The 13,844-nt window shown below is 38.3% G+C and overlaps 1 protein-coding gene across 4 annotated transcripts in view; it reads right to left on the reverse strand.

Moving 5' to 3' along the window:
- The window catches only part of WNT7B (Wnt family member 7B), a 94,878-nt gene that overhangs the window by 11,768 nt on the left and 69,266 nt on the right, over nucleotides 1-13,844 (reverse strand). For all 4 annotated transcript variants that reach the window (NM_001171593.2, XM_046942937.1, XM_046942933.1 and 1 more), the window contains exon 3: nucleotides 2,897-3,168. In NM_001171593.2, coding sequence (NP_001165064.1) covers nucleotides 2,897-3,168 — 272 coding nt within the window. The remainder of the gene's footprint in view (nucleotides 1-2,896; nucleotides 3,169-13,844) is intronic.

Raw genomic sequence — 13,844 nt, forward strand, 5'->3', positions numbered from 1 at the left:
TGAAAAGATTATTTGAAAGCGGCTGAAGCAAAAAAGAAGTTAAAAAATCTGAGTTTACTGTCGCTTCCTTCTGAACTTTTATTCATATTCAGTATAAGGGAAAAATATCCTTACTTCAGTCCTCTCATAATCAGAAGTTTGACTCCAAACTGTTTTCAAATTTTAAGACAAGATGCAGAACCATACTGACAGAGCAAGCAGAGAGGTACAAGTTTTCTTAGTTTTCTTGGGAGAATTTGGAAGAGGAAAGGAGGAGGAAGATGGAGATCCAAAGTTGTTCTTCAGCAAATGTCCAACCCTTAATGCAATATTTCTGACTTGAGGTTGAATAAGGACCACACAAAGCATGTCAGAACATGTAAGCAAAAGTTCTGGTTTGAGATTTTTTTTCCAGTTCACAATCAGATCCAGGTTTGCCCAGGATCTCCAAAACTGCCAAATGTCAACAGAGGACAAATTAAGGATTAGTCTGGATTCTTGGAAAGGAGTTCTGATTTTTAGCTGAAATTGCATAGAACTCTATGACTATTTTCTTAAAGGCCTTGCTCAGAAAGTGAAATATATCCTTGTTAGCAGAGTTTTGTTCTAATCATAACTTTCAGTCAGTCCTCAAATTCAGAATGTCTAAACTATAGAAATAGAAAATGATTTCAGATAACCAAAATCAGTAATCAGTAATAACCAAAAACAGTAATCAGCATATACTGTAAAATTTACATGTTCATGTCATGCAAGTATATGTCATAACACCAACATTATTTCTAAACATGGACCCCAAACCATCTTTTATATGAACACATTCCTCAGGATTTGGTGGATTGGAATTAAAAGCAAAAACAAAAAGATGCATCAAATCCTTTCAGTCATCCTTAGCTCTTCAAAATAATTAATAATAATAATAATGATAATGCATTAATGATTACAATGACAATATATGGCTACAAATAATTACTGAAAAATACTTCTAACAACAAAGTGAGTAAATTCTAAAATGCTATTTACAAAGTGTATTTGGGGAAAAAAAATTACATTGCCTGGATTTGCAAATCTTTTTTTTTCCTATCTCAAAAACATGAAAGTGAGTGCTATTTACAAGAATATTTACAGAAAATGAAGTCTTGGGAGAGTTAAAATAAGTGCATTTGCATGCATGCTGCTGCCAGAAATATTTGTAAAGCACACACATCTTCGGTTTGCTTATGTCCCCTGCTTATGAAATTCTTATGAACAGTAAAAATATAATTTGCTTAATAAGAATCAGCATTGTGGTCTAGCGGTTGCTGGACTGTATATAGAACTGGGGGACCTGGGACCAGTGCCTAGCTCAGATGTCGAGCTGCCTTCTGTCCCTGGGCAAGGAGCATTGCTGTTCTCCATCTATGCATCCATGTTGCTCTTCTGTCCTTTTTTCACATGTAAGCTGTAATGTGTTCAAAGCAGGACATGAATTGGCATTTCTGTGAGGGTGGAACTGAATCTACACAGTGGGTTGGCAATTTAAGCAGGGTTCATAATGCATGCAACAGTAACAAATACTCCATTGCAAGTTTAACATGTGGCTTTCATCTTCTTTGGCATTCAAATGCAATGTGTGACACCAAGGTGAAACACTTAGGCTAAGAGAAATGCTCAAGCCTGGAATCAGTGCTTCATGTCACAGTACAGTAGTATGAGGTGCTTTTACTCCTCTTGACAGAGCAAGTTTTGGGGAAAAGATTGTGCTACTCTTAAGGATGCTTTCAGAACCATCTATCTCCTTCACAACTGGAGACATCAGTATCAAACATCAATTGACTATGAGTCCTGTCTCTAAACTTTCAGTTATACCACATGACTGGTCTCTTTCATCGCCAGGAATGTATGCAACAATTTCATCCCAGTAAGTAACCGTCCACCCAACATCTTCTGTTTCTGTGCACAGCTGGCTGCCATCCCCTAGAAGTTGCCTTGCAAGGAGTGAGAGTTAGGAAACATTCTCCAAAATACATGCAGCAAGGTAACTGTGCTACTCATGGCACCACTGATTCAGCCACCTTTCCTAGTACTTGGTGTAGAATAAAAGCTCACATTGTTCTGGAGAAGAAAATCTCTATATAACTTTGGGGGCAAGATGGGGAGTAGCAGTATATTGGTTTCACCTACAGCGCAACATATGCACACTGGAGGACAGAAACAGCAGTTTTTTACTTGGATGAAAACACTTTGAAAGGTATAGTAAAATCTCCCCTGAGCTTGGTGTGTATAGTATAAAGATATATTTTATTTTTTACAGGGAAAGTGTTTGGAGTTTTGAGGATTTTTATTCAATGGACATGAATCAGCTCCATGATGTTTATTTTTTTCAATTGCAAGCAACTCAATCATGGTTGTAGACATGAAGCTGTTTCTTCTTCCAAAATCGTGCTTATGCAGCCATCTGTAGCCCGCCAGTGAGGAACAGACAATTGTGCATTTGCTACAAAACATGTATTTCATTAGAGCTGTGGTCAAAGAAGTGTTTTGTTTTTGGATGGAATAAATAACTGCAAGTGCTGTGGGAGTTCAGCAATGCAGAAACTCAGTCCTGTCCCATCATCTCTTGCTAGACTTTTGCAAAGGAGATGAAAAGCAAAGATGGAGCTTTAGCCCAGACAGCTCCAACAAAGTTATGTCTTATTGAGAGGACTGAAAAGATGGCTTGGGAAGCTGAAACACTGAGAGGAGTAGCTATGCAATACTTTGGCCAGCTCTGAATAAAAAGAAACAGCAACAAACCATAAGCATTAAGCATCATCAGATTATTTGGTGCAAGTGTGAGGGGCAAACTCTCAGGGAATGCCTACTGAGATCAAGCCAGCCTCCCCCCTTCCTTCAGCACACACACTTCCCCATCCATCCCTCCTGCTTTCTCGAATACCTTTCTTCCAGCCTCATTGTTGTGCAAGTTCATCAGCCTTCGTGCATTCTTTTTGATTTCTCGGGCATCAACAAACCTCCGGGAGAACTCAATGCCGTATCTGATATCCGCAGAGCAGCCTCCCCACTTCCAGCCCTCCTCCTGGTTGTAGTAGCCCTGTTTCTCTCGGTCACAGCCACAATTGCTGAGGTTGCCCTGGCTGCAGGCGGCCGTGACAGCATGTGCAACCCCGGCAGCAGTAATGGCATACGTGAAGGCAGCTTCCCTGCTTCCTGTGGAGAGAAGCCAAAAGCTGATGGTTTGCAGAAAGGCACTACTTACTAAAGAAAGTACACACATTATCTACAGCAATGGTGTCAGGTAAGAATGTGAGGGGGACATTACTAGCATATGCATCTCATCCTGGCAGAATTATGTATGTATTTTAAATGCTTGGCTCATGTAGGTCTCATTGCCCCAGGTACACAACAGCTACATGATAGTCCCATTTAACCCCCTGCACCACAGTGGAATTTTGCAATGAATCTGCTCAGTGATAAGGTGAGGCAACATAGTTTGTTTTCACGCAGGTTTGCAAACTGAACTGCATGTATTTCAAACAAATAATAGGTGAGTTGCAATGCTCACTGAAAAACAGTTCTCACAGTTGGTATTGCCTGGAAAAAGTGTTCAGACAGCTTAAGAAATACCAGATCTTTCTGGGTGTGTGAGATGGTTAGGATATAAATGAGGAAGGTTATTAATGCACCTTTATAAACACTCCAGTAATGCCTATTAGTGATGCTGATGGTGAAATATGGCAAGTATTGTTTATAGGATGAAGAGTTTCATGGGTTTTGTTTCCTTTCAAGGTAAAGTAAAGATGACCTCTTTCCTTTACTGACTTCTCTTGCATATGAGAAGTCTAGCATTGTGGCTCTGGGCAGTCTAATCTAGTAGTTGGCAACTCTGTCCACAGCAGGGGGGTTGAAACTAGATGATCTTTGAGGTCCTTTTCAACACAGGCCATTCTATGATTCTATGATTCTATGACTTTTACTGTGAGCTTTTCCAATCCCACCCTGACTCAGAACCCTGCTTTACCTTTGGAAGTGATCATACAGGGCAGTGGAAGTATCAGAGCAGCATATTTTTCTCTCTGGAACAAGAGAGTTGCTACCATGGCGGCACAACTTTGTTTTTATGTTCCTTTTTTTTTTTCAATGTTGCCATTACTTTCCAAGGTTCCTCATTCCCCACTCCATGTTATAGCTTTAATACTGAGAAGATGATAAGGGACAAATAAATGTCATTTCTTGACTAAACACCAGTTGGGTGAGTTGCCTCTGGGATGCATATGAACAAGGAGACACAGAGCCAGAGGAATCTAAAGGGATGCAACAGCACTTTCCTGCTCTCACACAAGCCCACACTCAGTCACTGACTTTATGTAGGGCTGGATCATGGCGCAGAGTGTTTTGCTGCTCTTATTTACAACGTTTCTCTTCAAATTCCCCTCTCTGTGCTATCATCATTTTCCTCTGTGTGTTTATCTGGTGATAAACAGACAATCTTGTAATACCATTGCCAAAAGAATAACTGTAAAGAATTTGCAGAAAGTTGCTGAAATGCTTTAATGACCACACACAGAGCTTTAACATGGTTAAAGGATTGGGGGGAAAAAAAGGAATAAATTTTCAAGAGGATTAAGAAAAACAACCTTAGAAACTATTTTACCTTTTTATTTTGGGATTCAAATATATCATATGTGTTCTGGAATGATCTGTGCACAACATTGTGTTTTTTGTTGTTTCTTTTTTTATGTTTTATATGTCCTTTTTTCAGATAGCTTCCTGAAAAGTTACACTGCTTCAGGATACAAGAGAGATCCTACATGAAGCAATCGTAAACTGGATTTTGGCACCAATTACTTGTTTCTCCAAAGCAATAAAAAAGAAACTCAAGGTAAGAGAAAAACAAAAGAGTCTTGTGTTCTTCAGGTACCAGGAAGGTTAAACCGAGTTGTACAGTATTTGAGTACATCACCCAACAGAAGGCCTGACTCTGCTCTCAGACACACAAGTGTTTTGTTGGGGTGTTGTTCTATGTGTGTAGTCTGGTTCAGTGGTTCCCAAACCATGGTCCGCAGAACACTGGTGGTCCAGGAGGCCACGGTAATGGGTTTGCAGTTAATCCACAGAGCCATATTAAACACTGTTTTTAATAGTGTTTTCAATTAAAAGTTTGATGATAACGATGCCTGGTGGTCTACAAGAAATTCTGAGGGTTGATAGCAATCCAAAAAAGTTTGGGAACCTCTGTTCTAGTTCCTAGTTTGTTCTCTAAAAACTCGTATCAGTATTCACTCGTCTCTCACTCATCAGCTGAAGTCAAACCTGGGACACATTTTAAAGTGCATCCTGTTGACTTTCAGGGTTTCTTTCTTTATTATCTTCTTTAAATATACAGATTCTTAATTTAGATTCTTGATTGTTAAATTGAAAGATTGGAAATATGAGAAATAACAGGAACAACATTTATAGATAGGTTTCCTTTTCTCTTTGGGATGAAAGTTGGATCTCAAAGTCATGAAAATTTTTGAGTTCAGACACCTCTGAAACACATGTAGAAAAGCTTGTAAACAAGCAGGAACATTTTCCTGTCAGGGAACACCAATGTGATGAGCTGCTTGTAAGTAGATTTACCAGGAGATTAGCTAGAGAGAGTTTTCTGATGTTTTATTTTTAAATTCAATGCATTCCACATGTAACCACAGTAGAAGATGCTATTTTGTAAAGGCAATGCGTCTGTGATGTGTTCGTGAGTTTTCACACAGCACTTCTCGTAATCAGTTTTGTAAAACTAAGGAATATTGTGTTTTTATCTCCCTTTCTTCCCCCCTGTTTTGTTATACCCTGATTACACTCAGGGACAGAAGAAAATATATTTCTTTCACCCACTTGAGAGCTACAGCAGTAATGGAATTATCTCAAGTCAGGGGGTAAAACTGAATGAAAACCATATTGACCCTCTCAAGAGTGTATTCTTCGGTTTCAATGCAGCTCTAAAATAAGAGGGGCTCAGAAATAGGAGGTAGCTTGAAAATCAGGCTCCTTTTGCAAGTCAAGGTACCCTGCCAAGAATTAAGACTTTGTGCTCTGTAGTTTTTTAACTAAAAAACGTTCCAAAGCTTCCCTTGAACTTCAGTGTAAGCATTACCTCAGCAGTTCTTTAAAGTCCTAGGATCAGGACTGTCAGAAAATGCCAATGGAGAAGAGAGGGGAACTGCTGTCTGCTGTACACAAAGCTTTCCATTAGCATGTCATCATTTGGAGTCAGTTTTAAGCAAGTCCTTGCTAGGCAGCTAAAAGAATTTAAGTAATGACTGCTGTGTTATTTTAATGGAGGACAATAATTTCACTTTATGAAATTTTCTGAGATTTCAAAAATATTCTTAAACAATAAAGCAGTTAATAATTTCCAAAACTTCTTAAGAAAAGGTGAAATGAACAGCAGAAGGTCTGGGGTTTTACTCAGTTTTGAAGCTAGGTTTTTGTTTGTTTGTTTTTTCTGAAAAACATCCTGACCACCTAGTTATTTGGCACTATACGTCCTTACTAACTGTGTCGCAGAAGAAAACTTACTTGTTCAACTTTTCAATGTTTTCTTTTACCTAGATGAGAATAATTCTGTTAAGATCTTATATTAGTGGAAAAGACACTGTGTTGGCTTTTATTGTGACCCTTGGACTCCTACATTTCTCTATTAGAAATGTCTGCTTTGGTGTCCAAGAAGATTATTCTGATTTAATTCCTAAAATGTAGAAGAGTAAACAGAAACCTAGTAACTCCTGTAGAAGATAGCCAATCCATACTGACTGAAGCAATGACTATTATCTTTGGTAATGGTGCTGAAAGACACTTCTTGCAATCTGCTCTGTCATGAAAGAAGTCTTGTCTGTGATCTGTCAGTTTAAGCATTCTTACTGTGGGTTGTAATTAAAAAGTGTTCCATTACCCATTAATGTAGACAGTGTCTGCTCAAACAGACAGATATTGGATCGTTGCTTCCTACAGTGAGCGATTTCTGGCAGATAGGATGAGAGGAGCCTATTTATCCATTGTTGGAGTTTTGGAGCAGCCTACACTTTAGTCCTAATTTAGATGTCATCTCTGACTAACTTTTAGGCTGCTAACTGAATGCTACACTTAGTATGGTCTGATGTGGAAATTACTACAAGTTCTATAATTGCTGTAGTTTACTGTGTTCTAATGTGCATATATTCAGCATGTAACCACAATCAGCTGAGAATCTTTTATGCTAAATTTTGACCATTTGACTGTAAGTGCAGCATTACAGATTTAACTGTTTCATAGTTATTAGCAAGGCATCTATATTTCGGAGTAACTAGTTGAGACTATTACTATTCCACATATCATTCCGAAATGTCTTCTCTCAGCAGCTAGATGAATAAAAGTGCTAATGAATGTCAGATAGTAGAACTCAAATTTAAGTCAAAAGATTAGACTATGGAATGTAAACTGTTTATACACTAATTTGCTAAATCTTCTATTGACAATGATAGAAAAAAAATCACACAATGCTATTAAAAAAAAAAACAAGCTCCTAATATGCTTACACAATCTCTAAACACCAGTGGATCTTGGATTATATGACAACAGTGTAATGAATATTAATGGTAAGAGGAAATGAACCATGGCAGGTTAGACTTTTTGCCAAACCTGTTATTTCTGACAAATCTTATTCTGCGATTGAAAGCTGAGGACACGTTCAGTCACTTTTTTATTGGCAAAAGACAATAGATACTTCTGGTTGAGAAAACTAAAACTCGGACCATAGCCCTCCCCAAACAGAGCTGGATGAAGACATTTATAGATGAGCGTAGCTCCTTCATAATTTTGGTTTTTCTTACTCAACACACACTTTAGCAATTCTCAAACAAACAAACAAACAAAAAAGCAGTGCAGGCTCTTCTCTTTGGGTTTGATACGCAGTAATACATGTCAGTGGGAGTTTTCTTACTGTCTGAAGCAGATCCTTTCTGCTTTGCATTTTCATTTAAGTAATTTGGGACTTTGTGGTTAACAATCTAAAAGCAAGGACTGATATGATTTCTTTAAGCTTCTAATTTACTATACCCAGTGCTGTAGGTAAGAAGTAGGAAATACTGAAATCAGACTGCACAAGTAGAAGAAATGCATTTGAAAAGTAGGGGTTGCAGGAGCCTCAGGGGAATCCCTAGTCCATCCCTCAACCCTCCTGTAGGCTAATAATTCAGGTGCCCTTCACAACTGGTTTTTATTCACCCTGTTCTTAAAATTCTTCATTGTGGAGATTTGACAATCTATTCCAGAGCTTCGAGACCCACGTTGTTACACACTGTTAGACATTTTACTAATAGCAACCTGAAACTGTATTTCTGAGTACAAACCCCTTCTTACTGTACAGATGCTAAGAAACTGATTGTTTTCTTCTTCTTGTAACAGCCTTTAAACATTTAAAGACTTCCACACCCTTTCTAGACTTGTTCCATAAGTCCCTGTAGAGCAGTTTCAAGAGTGGTAATCACTTCTGCAGCTCTCTCTGGACTCTCCCAGCCAGCTGATCCCTTGTGCTGACATGTTAGAGACAGGACAGGGTGCCTAGCTGAGGCCTTGCCCACTTAGGGTTAGAGCAGAAGTAGCATCTCACATGCTGCCCCCCAGTTTACTTGTGTTTTCACAGTAGCAGGATCTTTTTGACTCTTAATCAATTTGAGGTCTTCCTGTATGCAGATGCTATCACAACAAATATTTATTGCATTTGTGTGGCTGTTTATTCCCATGCACAAATCTTTGCCTTTCTTCTTTGCCTCCTCTTTATCTTTTACTTTGTTTTCTTCTTTTTCAGGCATTCTTTTTAAAATCATTTTCAATTTTGACTCAAAATTCCTCCAATATTGTTGCAATCTGGACTTCATTTGTAAGTCCAATGAGCACAGCTTACTCCCTTGGTAAAGCCAAGAGTGTAAAATCAACTGTTGCCATAACCAGCATGAATTACAAAGGAAACTCAAAAAGTACACACTAGCACCCTCCAAGTAAATTTCCAGATAACATATACCTGTTCAGTCAGTTTCCTTTGTTTTCTTATGAGAATATAATATAAAGCATTGTCAAAATCTTCATTTAAGTCCTAGATATATGGTATATACTGATTCCTCTCAGCCTCTGAGGCCCTATGTGGCAGAAGAAGGATATTAGATTGGCTTAACATGATTTGTTTTTGACAGCTTCTTGTAGACTGTTATTCATCTCCTTGTTTTCAGTTATGAGTTTACAAATGAGTTTTTGTTCCCATATCTTTTTCACTTACTGAAGTTAAGCTGATTGGTCCTGTGATTCCTTTTTTTCTTCTTTTAGGCAAAGATGATATATTTGCCTTTTCAGCTTCTCTTAATGAGAATTCTCAGAAAATTTTCAGCTGCAATAGCTGCCAGGACTAATGGTTCTACAGTGAACTTGACAAATATTCTGAGATGAGGAACAGCTAACAAGAATGCACTCAACCAGGGTAGATAATTCCTTCCATCTACTGCTAACATTATATTCTTCTGTAGATTACATTTGTTCTATAACCATCTGCCCAACAATGACACTCTCAGAAAGGATTGATGCAAAACCTTCTTGGCCTTCTTGACGTTATCCTTGACGGACTATCTTTTTTCTTCATCTTCCACTCAGTGACAAACTACTGACTGAATGGTGGTTCTGTAGTCTGTTGTCAAAAAAAAAAAAAAAAACAGTCATCCATGGTCATGAGGATTACCTTACAATGTCTGCACTCAGAAGTGCTCCTGAATTAGGAACCTGATGCAGACTGAATAGCTGCTGGCCTGGCAGGTCTTTCTGATCTAACCTGATGAAGTTCTTTGATAGTCATATTAGTTAATGTTTTCTTTCCAATATTTGTTTCCCATTTCCTACCTAACATTTTTAGTTTCTATTACAATATAATTAAAGTTGTATTATTTAGCATTGTTTCATCCAGATAGGTCTGTTTAACTTGACCAGAAGTAGAGCAGTTGCAAATGATTTCAGTACCTTCTTTATAGACTGCTCATGATGGCTATTATACTTGGGTGGGACAGAAGACAAATGGTGCTGATTTCAAAGCTGAGAATGTGCAGTGCTATGACATAATGATTTGTTTACAGATTCTTCTGTTATTCAGCATTTTAAACTCTAGAATCCTACCAAGTCTTTATGGAACTGCCATAATTTTGGTCATTTGTTTACAATCACACTGTCAACTGGATTGTTTTCTATTGCTCGTGGGAGTTAGTCAAATTTTCTGTCCTACATGAGCCAGATTTATTTCACACTTGCCTTTTTGCAGCTCATTGCTGACATTATTTATGTATTTGTGGAAGACCGTTAAAAGAAGTTATTTGCTATGCCTCTGCTTTTCAGATTTTTCCAAACATTTTTCCAATTTCATGGCTATTTTCTAAAGGCGCAGTGGTACTTTCCACAGTGGCTTCTGCAATGAGGCTTCCAACAATTTACCATATTTTTCTTCTTATTTTGCCCCCTAATCATATTCAATTAGCTCCTGGCTACCATAAACAATAGTCAGCATTTCCGATCTAATGTGAGCATAGTTCTGTTGTGTATTTCACTGTCTTTTTGCAGTATGCTCCCTTGGAGTTTTCTGGGACAGCTCCTGAGAATTCAGTAAGCTAGCTTTGACCTTTGTCTTGATGATGTTTAAAAGTGCCCAGATTAAAAGGGAATTTTAGGCTCTCTCCTGTTTGTTGAAGCAAACATCTCTTACTAATTCAGCTCTAACAAACAATCTTTATCCTATTCTTAGAGAAAATAGGAACATCAAGTTTGGATCCAAAAGTACCACTACTTGTTTTCATCAAGGTTTTATCAAAACATGGTGCAAAACACTCATTGAAAGAATGCACAAGAGCATGGCTTGAGAAATACACAGTGCATGAACCATGAGGGGGTAGCTCCCAGATACACTGTACCATTGAGAAAAGCCTGTGCAGTGTCACAGCCGACTGTGTTTTCACAATGCTACTGCTAATACTGTCAAAGTACTATGTGGGATGCAATAGCTGGAGCAGAGGGATCGTCTCCTGCTTGTGTTCTGTTCTGGAACTACTGAAGTTTCATTGTGGAACTTAATGATTCCCTGCTGAATGTTTGGTGTTTTTACTTTTCAATGACGACTAGTGGTTTGATATATCCTAACATATGAAAGCGCAGCTGGAGGCATCTTGTAGTACACTGGCTTATTTAAAGTTCTTTGCACCCATTGTCAGAAAGCACGGAATCCTGAAGGCATGGAAGAGAAACGAGGTCTGAAAGTATGCTAATATCCTCAAATGAGATGGGGCTATGCAGACCCAGATGCTTTTATAATAACTGAACTGCGTCAGTCTGTTTACAATAACAGTTCTTATGCATAGGATTTACCTATGTACTATCCCTTTTTTGAAACATATTTCACAGGGACCAAAAAACACCAGTTAGGAAAGAGGAGAGGGAGGCTATAGATTTTTTTTAGGGCATACATTTGTTTAGTTTTGCTCTTGAGAGTGCACTACAATATCACCTGCTATAGGTTTCTGTGAGTTCTGTGTGGTGCTCAGCAAGGAAAGTGTTGCACAGTAGAATTTTAAGAAATAGAAAATGTGTTTGCTACTGTAATCATCATAAATAAATAATAAATAAATAACAGAAACAAAAAGACAAAAAAACCTCCACTCTGAACCAGTCAGGCAAATGGAAGACAGTCCATAATCACAGATTTTCATGTGTGAATGTTATGGACTCAAGCCTTTAGAAATGAAACTGTTTAGAAGGGAAGTTCTCCTTGGCTGTCTGAACTAAGTGATACTCAGCTACAATTTGTGTTAGACACCAATCTCTTTATGCAAGAGGTAGTTTCTGTCTTAAAAAGTGTGTCTTTCCACTATATAAACCTTTCACAGGGGAACAAGGAGGTTAAGGCATTTTTTCACATGGCAGAAGGACTTGCAAGAGAATAACCTGTCCTCTGGCTGGGTTTTCTTTGTGCTGAGGCTATGAAATAAGTCAGCTGTAAACTTCTCACCTAACATCTGAAACGTAAGTCAGACTTCTGAATGCTGAAGTGTTCCCTGGGAATGGGATTTCTCTGCAGAGCCATGAGGGGATTTGGACATAGCAACATTTGGCATGACCATGCCTGCCTGCAATGAAGAAGCACTTAGAATGTGCTTCTAACTTCCTGTATTCATGCTGCTTCACATGCCATACTTGCAGAGAGTTAGATAGATAGCCTTTGTTTAATTTTCACTTGACAAAACAACTAATTTCAGTGTCTTGCCAGAGATTTTACTGAGGTACATTTGCTTCTGTTTCAGAGAGATGCTAAATGTTTTCATGTCCCTGTTTGGTGTCAATGACATTTCTTGACTACCACTACTATTCCTGCAATTTTAAGCAGGGTCTCAATAGCTGGCCTCTTATATGTGTCAGCATAAGCTGCTTTGTTTTTGTAGAGATGAGATGTCAGCATTTTCAGTATACAAAATTAATTACATCTACAGTGTAAGAGCTAGATATTTAGAGCTAAATCTGCAACAGAAAGTTGACTTTAAAGCCAATCTTCTAAATGCTCTGACACCCATTATTTTCCATGTGGTCAGGATGGAAATCAAGCCTTACCAAGTATTGAAAGAGTTAGATATCAAAAAACAGGGCTTCCGGAAGTAGTCAAACTAGATTGGGAAGCCCCAGAACTGTGCGTAAAATATTCATAGAAAGGGACAAAGTGTGAACTTATCCTATCAGAGAGGTAAGCCACATTTCCCTGTACTGTGAGCCTTTCAAACTATGCTGGCAGCAGACGTCTAGCTGTAATTGCTGAAGGTATATGGTGGTTTTAGTAAAGAGAGTCCCACCCTTAAAATCAGACCATTATCCTGTTCTATATTCTGACTGAGGAAAGAAAGTTTTCATTGCATTAAAAAATAGAAGATGACCTTATTTGTCCAGCTAACTGGGATAAAAGTATTCTACTGAACAAAATATAACTTCTTCTAGTATGTTTTTCTAGCTTTTCAGATTATATCAAGCACAGAATTAGAATGATCCTATGTGAAATAAAGTACTAATTCTGTGTACTCGTGACATTTGTAAACTAAGGTTTATGAAGTGTCTTTTATTAAACTGACTAATATACACAAGGCATCTACTTGATCTAGCCAGGATACAAATAAGTATTTATATAAAATATATTTAAAAAGAGGGAAAAAAGAAAACGAAAAAAAATCAAGTGTACAGAAGAATGAGCTAAAATGTTGCTTTTTTTTTTTTTTTTTTTTCTATAAAAGTCCACACAGGAACATAACAGAGAGGCTCTTGTGTTTGCTGGGCAGTGCTGTCAATTTTCTGGAGGGTAATTCTGCATGTTATTCCTTAAGATTGTTCTGCAAATCATATGTTTTTACTGGTCTGGTTTTTGATGTCTGACAGGACACCCTAGAGGACCGACTCTGACATGCTATGTCAGATTTCACAAGCATATCTCCAGTGTGAGCTCTATCGCTGGTTACTCACCACTCCTCCCTCAGCTGAGCAGACTTTAGTGTTTTTCTCCAGAGTATTCTTGGAAAAACAAGGTTTGGCATGGGAGACATAGTGTCTCTGTGTGACTATTCAAGATGACACCACTGCCCTGGTATCATCCACGGTAGAAGAAGAAGCATGCCTCATTGGCTTTACCTTACAGTCCAGTTCAAGCCAGCCTTTTCTTTGTGGCAGCGGAAGAGAAGCTGGCTTTGTAGATTAGTATGAGCCTGCCTTCTGCTCTGCTAATTCTGCTGTAAAGACCACATCTTCCAGGTGTAGGGGAAATAGCTGGGCAGCAACCCCAGAAATCACTGCTGCTCCCTGCCAGAGCACAG

The sequence above is a fragment of the Gallus gallus genome, chromosome 1 (assembly GCF_016699485.2).
Source record: "Gallus gallus isolate bGalGal1 chromosome 1, bGalGal1.mat.broiler.GRCg7b, whole genome shotgun sequence".
Taxonomy (NCBI): domain Eukaryota; kingdom Metazoa; phylum Chordata; class Aves; order Galliformes; family Phasianidae; genus Gallus; species Gallus gallus.